Consider the following 15,066-nt stretch of genomic DNA (forward strand, 5'->3'; position numbering starts at 1 on the left):
ACATCCCAACTGAAACCAAATTTGAGCTCAAGGGCCACCTTCTAGGGATGCTCAAGGACATAACATTTCTGGAAGGGATTATGAAGACGCGTTTAGGCACATAGATGAGGTCAATGACATTGCAAATTACTTCAATGTTCCTAATGTCTCGTGAGAAGCAGTATTATTAAGAATTCTCCCAGTAACCTTCATGGGAGATGCACAAATATGGTTAAAGTCCCTTGCATCTGGAACAATTACAACTTAGACAAATCTACGCGAAGATTGTATTGACCAGTATAGCCCACCATCAAAAATATCCAAGTTTAAGAAGAAGATAGCAAATTTCCAAAAACAAGATGGTGTGTCCTTGTTTGAAGCTTGGAAGAGGTATAAGGGCTTGCTAAGGAATTATCCCCAACATGATCTAAATATACAACAAGAAGTGGGTATGTTTTACAATGGGGTGAATGTTACAACAAGACAACTCCTTGACTCTTAAGGACAAATGACAAGGAAAGAACCTGCTACGATTAAGGAGTTGATTGAAGAATTCATGAAACATTCGCGCGAATATCATACCCAACATGAAGATGTTACTAGGGGAAAGGGGAATTTGGAAGGAGGAAATGAGTACATGGCAGTGGTTATGGCAAAACTGGAGTCGATGGACCGAAGAATAAAAAAGATGGATCAATCCATCATTTCAATTCTGTTTGGATGTGATAATTATACCGGTCCTCGCTTAACAAAGGAGTGTGACCTTGATGAGGAAGGGAATTAGAAGGTTCAAGCTTGCCATTCTAATGAAGATATGTATGACGGATATTGCAAGAAACCCATGAAGAATGAATTTGAAACCATGCTTTCCCGATTCATAGCTACATCGGAGAAGAGACACGATGAGACTGATGTTGTCATTCGGAATCAACAAGCCTCCATTTGAAGTATTGAGCAACAACTTGGTAAACTCTCGAGGTAATTCAATGAGAGTTTACTGGGCACACTTCCGAGCAATACAGAACAAAATCCGAAGGCACATTTCAAGGCCATCACAACAAGGAGTGGTAAAATTATTACTCCTTTGGCTCCTATCACTAACAATAATTCAGATGATGCTCAGGAACCAAACAATCAAAATCAAGAAAAGCCCTCGGAAGACCAACCACGACATGGTGAAGACCCACCATGACGTGGCCGACTGCTAAAGACAATAAAACTCCTCCATTCAAGCCATATCAGCCACCGCTAACATTCCCGAACCGAGCCAAGCAAGACAAGCAAGCCAAAGAGTATAAGAAGTTCATGGAGCATATAAAAGCCCTTCAGATCAACTTGCCATTCATCAAAGCAGTGACACAAATGCCAAAATACGCAAAAATTTGAAAGATCTTCTTACTAATAGAAAGAAGATGAAAGAGGCAAAAATGTGATTTTAAACAAGAATTTCTCAGCTGCTATCCTAAACAAGTTACCTAAGAAGATGGGGGATCCAGGAAGCTTGACGCTCCCATGCCAATTTGGAAATTTGACCACAATCTTCATTTCAGTCAGCGTTTTCACGCAACAACTGTGAGTTCATACCCCTACATTTTCCGTATTTTTAATGTTTTCAGGGGGGGGGGGATACAAGCTAAACATAAATGTTTTCAAAACTTATGCAAATCTCATACTTTAACCCTTTTGTACTGTGTTGAGCATAAGGGACGTTTTCACTAAAATTGCATAGTTTTCCGGACACGCTATTCACAATACATGCAAACTATAATCGGTATAGTTGGGATTTTTCTAAACATAACAAGTACAGAAACTTTCACTACTAAACATATGCGCTAAGACAGAAACAGTTTACAGTTACATCACTACTTTATCATGGTTTTCATAACTGTAATTATCACTACATACGGTATACATACGGATTTTTACTATGGTAGAACACTACTACACTACATGTAAACTAGATTGTACGTTACTGTGAGGCGCTACTTCACTACTGTACCCTTAGGTGTACAGGGATAAATCCTATCATAGTATAACCAGAGTCTCCTGGAGGGAGAGCGTGAGATTTGTGAATAGATCTATTCGGGACTGACAATCCCACACCCGAACTGCTAGCTACAGTTGGGCAGGCATGCCTAGGGTGACAAATGTCATTTAACTCGACGCCTGAAGAACGTTGGAAAGGTCTCTAGTCATATCAAGCATGGTTATACGACTCACAATAAGTATAAATCACCTTTAGTTTACAACTTGACACTCTTCAACAGTTTTATTTACACTAAATAGAACTAATACACACTACAACTAGAAAACTTTCAAAGTTTACAACCAGAACTAGGCATACAATGGCTTCACGTACGAAATACTTATACATTATGATTAGCATTTGCTAGTCACATGAAGTATTAACTTTCGCGCATCACTACAGTTTTCAGTAACAACCATTCACGATTTCATATAGAATTGAGAACACTACATTTTCACTAAAGAAAATATCAGATTTTCTTGAAATTATGCAAAACACTTTTACGAACTCATCAACGATTTTCATTACAAACTACCGCTTATGAACTCACCAGCTTTATGCTGATATTTTCAAACTGCTTGTATTCTCAGGAAATCAGTAGACAGGTATTTGCTGGATTTTTGAGGAACTGGAGCAATAAGAGTTTATGTTCATACTATACAAAGCTATTGAATGTAATTCAAACCAAGTTTCAGACAAAGTTCCAAACTGATGTAAACATTTTTATTTAAGTATTCAATGTAATGGTTGTGTTGCTATGATTGCTATTATTCATTGGTTGTGATGCTACACATGACGTCCTCCACCCCAGAACGTTTCCACCATCGGTTTCGGGGTGTGACAGATTGGTATCAGAGCCCTTGTTTATAGCGAACTAGTATACCGAACCTTACGTGGTATACAACTATAAACACTAAGGGGCCTAAGTGCTCTACGCTAAAAGTATACTTTCAAAATATAAAGTATTTTTATAAAAAGTATACGAGCATGCATACATAACAAAGTTCGTGTCACTAGTAGAACAAAACAAAGAGTATTTGGATGTTGGAACGCTGCGGTTAAACCTGGACAGTTATGTAATCATGTCTAGGGTGAATATAGCCTGATCAACTATATTCAGTCGAGACATGACCAACATGTGCTTGGGAGTGACTGTGGTATTACAGCAGGCCTAAAACTTACCAAAATCATTCCACATAAAATACTATAGGAGTATTTTAGCTAGAGCCAAACTCAATATACAGATTCACTCTGAGCGTTGCTAACTCTTCTTCCTTAAGCGATAACTTACTCGTGTTAGTAACCTTTCTGTGCTTATCGCTCGGTAGTATACTTTTATTATCAGGATGAGATATATCTTGTTTTATATATCTCGAGGACTTACCATCCTCTTCTTCCTGATTTCCTCCTGAACGAGATGCCTCCCCGACCAAGACCCATCAGAAGAAACGACGACACTCCGCCACCACCACCACCCCCTCAGTTCGATCCCGTCATGTTCCAGGCCGCAGTTACCGCCGCCGTGACCGCAGCAATGGCACAAGTGAATGCTGGTAGGGCTGGAGGTGGAACCGACCCACATAGACAAGATGGAAGTCAGGGACAACAAAAAGAATGTTCCTACAAGGACTTCATGACCGCAAAACCCAAGTCCTTCGACGGAAATGGAGGTGTCATCGCTCTGACTCGATGGTTCGAGAAAATCGAATCCATCTTTGAAATTTGCGTCGGTTCTGAAGCAAACAAGGTGAAGTTCGCCGCCTGCACCTTCACCGACAGAGCCCTGACCTAGTGGAATGGTCGAGTCAAAACCCTAACCCTGCCAGTGGCTAATGCCATTGGTTGGGAAAGACTGAAGGAGCTCATGCTCGCGGACTACTGCCCGAGGGGCGAGGTGCAAAAGTTGGAGCACAAAGTCTGGAACTTGAAGATGAAGGGTTCCGACATCGCTGCCTACACCGCTAGATTCAATGATCTGGCTCTCCTCTGTCCGAGAATGGTCACCCCGGAAAGCAAGAAAATCGAAAGGTACATCTGGGGACTGACACAACCAAAAAAAGGGAATGTCTTGGCTGCTAGACCGATTACTTTTGAAAGCGCCAAGGATCTGGCACAGACTCTGATCGATCATGGAATCGATCTGGATGAGGTGGCAGCTGTTTCCGAGCCACAAAAGGAAAGCGGTGGGAAGAAGAAGAAGTTTGGTAACAAACAGAAGGGCCAGTCTTCGCAGGAGCCCTCCAAGAAACAACAAACAGTGGCAGTTAATGCTATTACTGCTCCTGCTGCTGCTCCCACTGCTGTTCCAACCACCCAATCTCCTACCGGTGGTTATGCTGGAAAACTACCCCTGTGCAACAAGTGTAACTTCCATCATCACGGGCTCTGCCGTGAGTTGAATTGCAACAGCTGTGGGAAGAAGGGACACACAGCTCGATACTGCAAGACACCGGTTCAACCAACCAACCAGGCTCCGGGAGCGGGCGCTGGTCAAACTTGTTATGGATGTGGAGAGGCTGGGCACTTCAGGAGAAACTGCCCCAAGGCAACAACTGGTGGCAATCCAGGAAGAGTTCTGGTGATGGGCCAGGAGGAAGCAGTTGCTGATCCTACCGTTGTTACGGGTACGTTCCTCCTTGATAACTCTCATGCATGCATTCTATTCGATTCTGGTGCGGAGAGGAGTTTTGTTAGTCATGCATTCAAACACCTAATCAAATGTAAATCCCAACCTTTAACCGAAACATTTACCGTCGAGATGGCTAACGGAAAGAAGGAGAGCACTAATGACATATTCATAGGCTGTACTCTTACCCTAGACAATTATTCCTTTCCCATCGATCTTATGCATGTGTCCATCAAGAGCTTCGATGTCATTATCGGAATGGATTGGTTGAGTTCCAATCGTGCTGATATTCTTTGCTTCGAGAAGGCTATCCGTCTCAATCTTCCCTCTGGCGAAACCCTTATGATTTATGGTGATAAACTCAGTTCGAACCTCCGTATCATTTCGTGCATCAAAGCTCAGAAGTATCTGCGAAAGGAGTGCCATGCATTCCTAGCTCATGTTGTCGACGAGACGCAAAAAGTTAGAGACCTCGAGAGCATCCCCGAAGTCTGTAACTTTCCTGAGGTTTTCCCCGAAGATTTTCCAGGAATCCCTCCCGAGCGCCAAGTCGAGTTTCGTATCGACTTAATCCCCGGAGCTACTCCTGTAGCTAAATCTCCTTACCGTTTAGCGCCAGCGGAAATGCAGGAATTATCCAGTCAGCTCAATGAGCTGATTAGCAAAGGATTCATAAGGCCGAGTTCCTTACCCTGGGGAGCTCCGATCTTATTCGTGAAGAAGAAAGACGGATCCTTCCGGATGTGCATCGACTACCGAGAGCTGAACAAGCTTACCATCAAGAACCGATATCCCTTACCCAGAATCGACGATCTCTTCGACCAACTTCAGGGAGCCAGCTATTTTTCGAAGATAGATCTAAGATCAGGATACCATCAGTTGCGGGTTCATGAGAATGATGTGCCCAAAACAGCATTCAGAACTCGCTATGGACACTACGAGTTTGTAGTAATGCCCTTTGGTCTAACCAACGCACCGGCAGTATTCATGTACCTGATGAATCGGGTGTGCCGCCCTTTCTTAGACAAGTTCGTGATTGTGTTCATCGACGATATACTTGTCTATTCGCAGAGTGAGAATGATCATAAACAGCACTTAAGGCAGGTGTTGGAAACATTAAGGGCAGAAAAGCTATACGCGAAATTTTCGAAGTGCGAATTCTGGATCAGGAAGGTAAATTTCCTTGGACACGTGATTAGCAAGGAAGGAATACACGTGGACCCTTCCAAGATCAAAGCGAATGAGAATTGGTCTACACCAAAGACACCCACAGAAATCCGACAATTCTTGGGTCTCGCGGGCTATTGTCGCCGGTTTATTCAGAATATCTCCAAAATCGCAAAGCCTTTAACTACCCTGACACAAAAAGGTGTAACCTTTAGTTGGGGAGTTAAGCAAGACACTGCGTTTCAAACCTTGAAACAGGCCCTATGCAGCGCACCTATCTTGTCCCTGCCCGAAGGGACGGAAGACTTCGTAGTCTATTGTGATGCATCCAATCAGGGCCTAGAGTGTGTGCTCATGCAGAGAGGAAAGGTCATCGCCTATGCCTCGAGGCAGTTGAAAACACACGAGGTCAATTACACAACTCATGATTTGGAGTTGGGAGCAGTGGTCTTTGCGTTAAAGATCTGGAGACACTATCTCTATGGAACAAAGTGCACTAGCTTCACCGACCATAAGAGCTTGCAACATATTTTTGATTAAAAGGAGTTAAACATGAGACAACGGCGATGGGTAGAGCTACTCAGTGACTACGAGTGCGAAATTTGCTATCATCCCGACAAGGCCAATGTGGTAGCAGATGCCCTCAGTCGAAAGGAGTATTCTGGGCGTAACGTGAAGGCACTAACAAGGACCATCCATTCCCATTTATCCGTGCAAATCAAGGAGGCTCAGCTGGAAGCCTTAAAACCAGAGAACATGCCGGGTGAAGCCTTGAGAGGAATGGAAAAGAACCTAGAGATCAAGGGAGACGGAGTCTATTATTTCATGGACCGGATCTGGACCCCAAAGTTCGGTGGTTACAGAGAGGTTGTAATGAACGAAGCTCACAGGACGAAATACTCCGTTCACCCAGGGTCGGATAAGATGTACTTGGATCTCAAACAGCTCTATTGGTGGCCAAACATGAAAGCAAAGATCGCTACCTTCGTAGGCAAGTGCCTGACTTGCGCCAAGGTGAAGGTCGAATATCATAAGCCCTCAGGTCTACTTCAACAGCCGGAAATACCTGAGTGGAAGTGGGTAAGGATAACCATGGATTTTATCACCAAGTTACCCAGATCTCCGAGTGGGTACGATGCCATCTGGTTAATTGTCGATCAGTTGACGAAGTCCGCCCACTTCCTGCCAATCAAAGAAAACTTCAAGATGGAGAGACTCGGCCGAATTTACCTTCGAGAAATAGTTCGCCTTCATGGGGTACCTACATCCATTATCTCCGATCGAGATAGCAGTTTTACATCGAGGTTCTGGCAGTCACTACAGAAAGCTCTTGGAACTAAATTGGATATGAGCACGGCTTATCATCCGCAGACTGACGGACAGAATGAGAGAACAATTCAGACATTGGAAGACATGTTGAGAGCCTGCGTCATCGATTTCAGCGCATCATGGGACACTCATCTTCCTTTGGTTGAATTTTCCTACAACAACAGCTACCATACCAGCATCAAGGCTGCGCCGTTTGAAGCCCTCTATGGCCGTAAGTGCAGATCCCCTCTGTGCTGGGCTGACGTGGGTGACACGCAGCTAGCCAGGGGTCAAGTCCCCGACAGTACTCTCACTGGTCCTGAGATCATCCGAGAGACAACTGAGAAGATTGTACAAATCCGGGAACGACTGAAAGCCTCACGAGATAGACAAAAGAGCTACGCCGATAAGAGACGAAAACCCTTGGAGTTCCAGGTTGGTGACCGCGTCCTTCTGAAGGTCTCACCCTGGAAAGGCATGATATGATTTGGGAAGCGTGGAAAGCTAAACCCAAGGTACATTGGACCATTTGAGATCCTTGCTAGGATCGGTCCCGTAGCATACAAACTTCAGTTACCACGGGAGCTCAGCAACATCCATCCTGTCTTCCACGTATCGAACCTAAAGAAGTGTATGTCAGATGAGACACTTGTGATTCCTCTCGTCGAGATTGAAATCAACGAGAACCTCAACTTCGTGGAAGAACCGGTCAAAATCATGGACAGAGAGATCAAACGAACGAAACAAAGTCGCATCCCGATTGTGAAGGTTCGCTGGAATGCCAAGCGGGGACCTGAATACACTTGGGAGCGCGAAGATCAGATGAAACAAAAGTATCCGCATCTCTTTTCTGATCCATGAAGGATCAAGTCGAGGACGAAATTCCCTCTAACGGGGGGATGATGTGACAACCCGAAATTTTGTCCGTTTCCGTTACGCGATTTCCGTTAATAAAATTTCGAATTCATTAACTTTTTCTTCAAACTTCTTGGTTTAGAAAATAATCTAGTTATATAAAATTAAATTATTTACGAGTTGGAACCAAAAATCGCACGGAAACCCGAATATCTCGAAAACCAAACAATTCCGGCCTAAGTAGGGTTACGACCGTAAACTCGTTTACGACCGTAAACTTGTTTACGACTGTAAACCCGTTTACGGCCAGTAAATAGTGGACCCCAACACCGACCACAAAACCCCTATAAATACGAGACCTCCACCTTCATTTGAACACTTCTGGCCGAAAACTCTCTCCTTCTCTCTCTAAGAACCTTGACCGTAAACACCTAAAAACACCTTAAAACTTCGGGAAACATCGAGAAACACCGTTTGGAGTCACTTCGGAACGTCTGGAGCACTTATCTCTTCGAAATCAGCACCGTTGTTCTTGAGTTTACGGTCCATCTTCAAAGACCGTAAACCCTGTTCTTGAGTTTACGTCCGTAAACTCACTAAGCCTTCAGAAACCGTAAACTACCAGTCGACCATAAACTCTTGTTCACGGCCGTAAACACCTTTCTAAGTGGTGCTTTTGGCTAAAAACCCACTTTCATCGATTCGATCGAGTCCCGGTAACATTCCTCAACCGAACACGAGTGTTCTTCTAACACTTTATGTAACGAAATCTCTAATTTAGATACATATATGTATTTATTTGATATTAGGATTTCGTTAAGTGTCACATGCAGCAACTCGAGGAATCTTCATTTCAGTCAGCGTTTTCACGCAACAACTGTGAGTTCATACCCCTACATTTTCCGTATTTTTAATGTTTTCAGGGGGGGGGGGGATACAAGCTAAACATAAACGTTTTCAAAACTTATGCAAATCTCATACTTTAACCCTTTTGTACTGTGTTGAGCATAAGGGACGTTTTCACTAAAATTGCATAGTTTTCCGGACACGCTATTCACTATACATGCAAACTATAATCGGTATAGTTTGTGATTTCTCTAAACATAACAAGTACAGAAACTTTCACTACTAAACATATGCGCTAAGACAGAAACAGTTTACAGTTACATCACTACTTTATCATGGTTTTCATAACTATAATTATCACTACATACGGTATACATACAGATTTTTACTATGGTAGAACACTACTACACTACATGTAAACTAGATTGTACGTTACTGTGAGGCGCTACTTCACTACTGTACCCTTAGGTGTACAGGGATAAATCCTATCATAGTATAACCAGAGTCTCCTGGAGGGAGAGCGTGAGATTTGTGAATAGATCTATTCGGGACTGACAATCCCACACCCGAACAGCTAGCTACAGTTGGGCAGGCATGCCTAGGGTGACAAATGTCATTTAACTCGACGCCTAAAGAACGTTGGAAAGGTCTCTAGTCATATCAAGCATGGTTATACGACTCACAATAAGTATAAATCACCTTTAGTTTACAACTTGACACTCTTCAACAGTTTTATTTACACTAAATAGAACTAATACACACTACAACTAGAAAACTTTCAAAGTTTACAACCAGAACTAGGCATACAATGGCTTCACGTACAAAATACTTATACATTATGATTAGCATTTGCTAGTCACATGAAGTATTAACTTTCGCGCATCACTACAGTTTTCAGTAACAACCATTCACGATTTCATACAGAATTGAGAACACTACATTTTCACTAAAGAAAATATCGGATTTTCTTGAAATTATACAAAACACTTTTACGAACTCATCAACGATTTTCATTACAAACTACCGCTTATGAACTCACCAGCTTTATGCTGATATTTTCAAACTGCTTGTATTCTCAGGAAATCAGTAGACAGGTATTTGCTGGATTTTTGAGGAACTGGAGCAATAAGAGTTTATCTTCATACTATACAAAGCTATTGAATGTAATTCAAACCAAGTTTCAGACAAAGTTCCAAACTGATGTAAACATTTTTATTTAAGTAATCAATGTAATGGTTGTGTTGCTATGATTGCTATTATTCATTGGTTGTGATGCTACACATGACGTCCTCCACCCCAGAACGTTTCCGCCATCGGTTTCGGGGTGTGACAACTTTCCAGTAAATCAACCCTAGGAGCAAGTGAGTCGAATCTAAGTGAAAGTCTTTTTTAAATTCTTGATTAAATCGTTTCTTAAGTTCTATTCTTTAGTTTTAATTTGCTTCTTTGATAAGTAGTGTTTAAGTTTCTAGAATTTCAAAACAAGAAAAAACCCCTCTTAAATTAATCGTTTAAATTAGTTAACATCTAGTAGTATTATAATTGTTATTTCTGTTCCCTGTGTTCGATACCATGCTTACCTGAATTATCCTACTATTCGATTAGGTACACTGCATATTGCATATTAGTTAGTCTAGATTAGTAGGTTTATTACTTAGTACAAAAAATTCGTATCAAGTTTTTGGCGCCGTTGCCGGGGAACGGTTCAAATTTTATTTAATTATTATTTGCTACTTGTTTTTCATCCTCTGTGTGAGATTTACTTCACATAAAGTTTATATTTGTCTCTGTTTTTAGATTTTTCTGGTTATTACGATACCACGACGTGGTACATATCCGGACAATTTTTGTTTTATAATTTTTGTTCTTTTTACGCGTTTGTTTTTTGCTTTGTTACAAGATGGGGGATATCAAACAGATGACTATGGCCGTATAAAAGAAGAAATTATGCAACGGTCAAGGGCCAGGACTTGCCCCACCAGACATCCCAACTGAAACCAAATTTGAGCTCAAGGGCCACCTTCTAGGGATGCTCAAGGACATAACATTTCTGGAAGGGATTATGAAGACGCGTTTAGGCACATAGATGAGGTCAATGACATTGCAAATTACTTCAATGTTCCTAATGTCTCGTGAGAAGCAGTATTATTAAGAATTCTCCCAGTAACCTTCATGGGAGATGCACAAATATGGTTAAAGTCCCTTGCATCTGGAACAATTACAACTTAGACAAATCTACGCGAAGATTGTATTGACCAGTATAGCCCACCATCAAAAATATCCAAGTTTAAGAAGAAGATAGCAAATTTCCAAAAACAAGATGGTGTGTCCTTGTTTGAAGCTTGGAAGAGGTATAAGGGCTTGCTAAGGAATTATCCCCAACATGATCTAAATATACAACAAGAAGTGGGTATGTTTTACAATGGGGTGAATGTTACAACAAGACAACTCCTTGACTCTTAAGGACAAATGACAAGGAAAGAACCTGCTACGATTAAGGAGTTGATTGAAGAATTCATGAAACATTCGCGCGAATATCATACCCAACATGAAGATGTTACTAGGGGAAAGGGGAATTTGGAAGGAGGAAATGAGTACATGGCAGTGGTTATGGCAAAACTGGAGTCGATGGACCGAAGAATAAAAAAGATGGATCAATCCATCATTTCAATTCTGTTTGGATGTGATAATTATACCGGTCCTCGCTTAACAAAGGAGTGTGACCTTGATGAGGAAGGGAATTAGAAGGTTCAAGCTTGCCATTCTAATGAAGATATGTATGACGGATATTGCAAGAAACCCATGAAGAATGAATTTGAAACCATGCTTTCCCGATTCATAGCTACATCGGAGAAGAGACACGATGAGACTGATGTTGTCATTCGGAATCAACAAGCCTCCATTTGAAGTATTGAGCAACAACTTGGTAAACTCTCGAGGTAATTCAATGAGAGTTTACTGGGCACACTTCCGAGCAATACAGAACAAAATCCGAAGGCACATTTCAAGGCCATCACAACAAGGAGTGGTAAAATTATTACTCCTTTGGCTCCTATCACTAACAATAATTCAGATGATGCTCAGGAACCAAACAATCAAAATCAAGAAAAGCCCTCGGAAGACCAACCACGACATGGTGAAGACCCACCATGACGTGGCCGACTGCTAAAGACAATAAAACTCCTCCATTCAAGCCATATCAGCCACCGCTAACATTCCCGAACCGAGCCAAGCAAGACAAGCAAGCCAAAGAGTATAAGAAGTTCATGGAGCATATAAAAGCCCTTCAGATCAACTTGCCATTCATCAAAGCAGTGACACAAATGCCAAAATACGCAAAAATTTGAAAGATCTTCTTACTAATAGAAAGAAGATGAAAGAGGCAAAAATGTGATTTTAAACAAGAATTTCTCAGCTGCTATCCTAAACAAGTTACCTAAGAAGATGGGGGATCCAGGAAGCTTGACGCTCCCATGCCAATTTGGAAATTTGACCACAATCTACGCTCTTGCCGATTCGAGAGCTAGTGTCAATCTCATACCTTACTCATTTTTCAAGAAACTAAATCTTTCGGAGCCAAGGCCAATTCGCATGGCAATTCACCTCGCTAACGAGATGGTGACTTTTCCAAGAGGAATATATGAGGACTTATTGGTTAAAATTGATAAATTTGTTTCTCCTATAGATTTTGTTGTTTTAGATATGGAAGAAGACAACTAAGTTCTGATCATTCTTGGAAGGCATTTTCTAAGCACCACATGAGCTTTGGTGGACATACGAGAGTCCAAACTCACCCTTAGAGTAGGAGAAGATGTTATTACTTTTGGCCTAGATCGAGCTATGAAACTTTCAAAGATAACCGATGACACAGCTTTCTCGGTGGATATATTTGAAGAAGTGTTGGAAAAAGAATTGAGTAGGTGGAAGGATAATAATTCAGAGGGGTACATGGTTCTGAAAGAAAATGATTTTGATGCTAAACATGATTTAGAGGAGTTGGGGAGGCTTTTGGAAGAGAGTGAAATTGAAGACCTTACAATTCAAACAGAAGACCAACCACGACGTGGTGAGTTAACCACGACGTGGTCAACTGAAAAACTCACGATCAAACAATCCAATTGAAAACACCACGGCATGGCAGGTAGAAGACCACATCATGGTGACTAATCAGAACCCAAAAGTCAAATTGAAAACATTGTTCAAACATCTGGATTACGCCTTTTTAGAGGAGAATGAGCAGAAGCCTATTATTATAGCAGTTGATCTTGAGCCTGAAGAGAATAAAATTTTGGTGGAGGTATTAAGAAAACGTAAACATGTCATGGCTTGGAAAATCACCAACATAAAAGGAATTATCCCTTCATATTGGTCACACAAAATCAACTTGGAAGAAGGGCCAAACCAGTGGTACAACCACAGAGACGATTAAATTCAAAAATACAAGAAGTGGTAAAGAAAGTGGTGAAATTATTGGATGTCGTTATCATATATTACATTTCAGATAGTCCATGGGTTAGCCCAATTCATGTGGTACCAAAGAAGGGTGGCATGAAGTGGTAATGAACGAAACGGACGAGCTTATTACGACACGATCAGTAACCGGTTGGTGAGTGTGCATTGATTATTGAAAGTTAAATGATGACACTTGCAAAGACCATTTCCATTACCTTTAAATGATGGAACGTTTATCTAGTCATACTTATTACTGTTTTTAGATGTTTTTTCTGGGTATTTCTAAATTCCCATCGATCCAAGAGACCAAGAGAAGAAAACGTTTACGTGTCCAAGCGGGACCTTTGCCTATCGTCGAATGCCATTTGGACTATGCAATGCGTCGGCCATGTTTCAAAGATGCATGACCGCAATCTTTCACGACATGGTGGAGAAGTTCATGGAAGTTTTCATGGATGACTTTTCTGTTTTAGGTTCATCTTTTTTTGGATGAAAACATCTCAATTAGGGAGAGGTGGAAATCGACTTAAGATTCACATGAACTTCAGTAGTAGCAAGTCCTAGAACTTTGTTGAAGTGGGGTTTTATAATCGAGGTCTTGTGAGAGGCAACCTCGAAGTGGGTGACATCATTTTCTTTGCTGTAGATTGAAGATGAGTAAGCCTTGGAGAGATGAACCATTGGAACAGATTCCGCCATTGTTAACGCCTGAGCCAGTGGCGAGAACTTAAGGAATTCATTTATCGGCCGAAGTACTTCATTGTAGCGTGAGGAATTAAGATCGATGATCATGTTTTGGCCGTGCTTCACAGTAAGCATGATGACAGAGGCTGATTGATCGGCAAAGGAGATGTGCTCAGATGAACCTGTCATTGGAGCTTTGAAGAAGACGACGAACAGTAGAGAGATTTTAGGGGTTTTTGCTTTGAAGGATTTAAGAATAGAGTTTGAGGTGAGAGAGAAAATCGTTTGAAAACCCCTTTTATACGATAAGTGATAAGTGGAGAGAGAAAACCGCCATCCACATTCCTGTATCCCATAAAATCAGCCTAGAAAATCATGACAGCTCATCGCATGTGTCAGACGCAGTTGTAACAGACACGCGTGTGTCAGGGAATTCAAAAGTCGCGCCTAATTTGATCTTTCGTCTCCAAGAAACCGTCATTACGGAATAGACACATTCAGAATCATCAAACATTTCACCAACTTAGAGACCATGACTTGTTCTCTGAATTAAAGTAACCATTCGGAACTAGAACCAGACTTTGAAAAATCACAAGGATTATTGTGCAAGAGTGTGAAAAAGATAAAGAAATAAAGCAAATATAATTTTAGGGATTCTGTGATGTCAAACAAGATTGACATGAAAATCAGATGGATCCCGGGAAACGATCTCTTCCTTCTGAGTCAAGAGAGACTCTGAAGTGCTTCTGTGGTATGCTGTTGAATTACGATCACCAGTTTACTAAGAAACAGTGAAATGCTTCTTTTGATAGGTTTTAAGGGTGGCTTAAGCTTCAAACAGATTCCAAAACTTGACATAAGTCCGAAGATCTTAAAAAAGTACTTGTTTGACCAGTGTAGCCATAAGAATAAGTAAGTTGTGGATTTTCTTTAAGTGACTGGACATGACGGAAATTTAAAAAAAAAATGGATCTTGTTGGGAAGAAATGTCTTAGGTCGAGAGAATTTCATTAAGATCACTCAAAAAATGAAAAATGAGATTTCAAACTTAGAAAGGTACAACCAAAGGTTTTATGCATCAATTCCTTGGTGAAAATATCTAGAACATTTAGTTGTTCACCGT

At 41.3% G+C, this 15,066-nt stretch overlaps 1 protein-coding gene and 2 non-coding genes across 3 annotated transcripts; 1 reads left to right on the plus strand and 2 right to left on the minus strand.

Moving 5' to 3' along the window:
- Nucleotides 1–301: 301 nt before the first annotated feature.
- LOC145161975 (small nucleolar RNA R71) lies at nt 302–408 on the minus strand. Its single transcript, XR_013738829.1, has one exon. It is a non-coding gene; the product is annotated as a small nucleolar RNA R71 (small nucleolar RNA).
- Nucleotides 409–11,090: 10,682 nt separating this feature from the next.
- Nucleotides 11,091–11,197, minus strand: LOC145161976 (small nucleolar RNA R71). Its single transcript, XR_013738830.1, has one exon. It is a non-coding gene; the product is annotated as a small nucleolar RNA R71 (small nucleolar RNA).
- Nucleotides 11,198–11,670: 473 nt separating this feature from the next.
- LOC145158161 (uncharacterized) lies at nt 11,671–12,527 on the plus strand. The gene is made up of 2 exons (XM_079077092.1): nt 11,671–11,733; nt 12,174–12,527. Exons 1-2 carry the CDS (start codon nt 11,671–11,673, stop codon nt 12,525–12,527), a joined length of 417 nt encoding a protein of 138 aa, XP_078933218.1.
- The last annotated feature ends 2,539 nt before the right edge of the window (nt 12,528–15,066 follow it).

This window comes from Lactuca virosa, chromosome 2 (assembly GCF_052849685.1).
Source record: "Lactuca virosa cultivar CGN04683 chromosome 2, Lactuca_virosa_CGN04683_v6, whole genome shotgun sequence".
Lineage (NCBI taxonomy): Eukaryota > Viridiplantae > Streptophyta > Magnoliopsida > Asterales > Asteraceae > Lactuca > Lactuca virosa.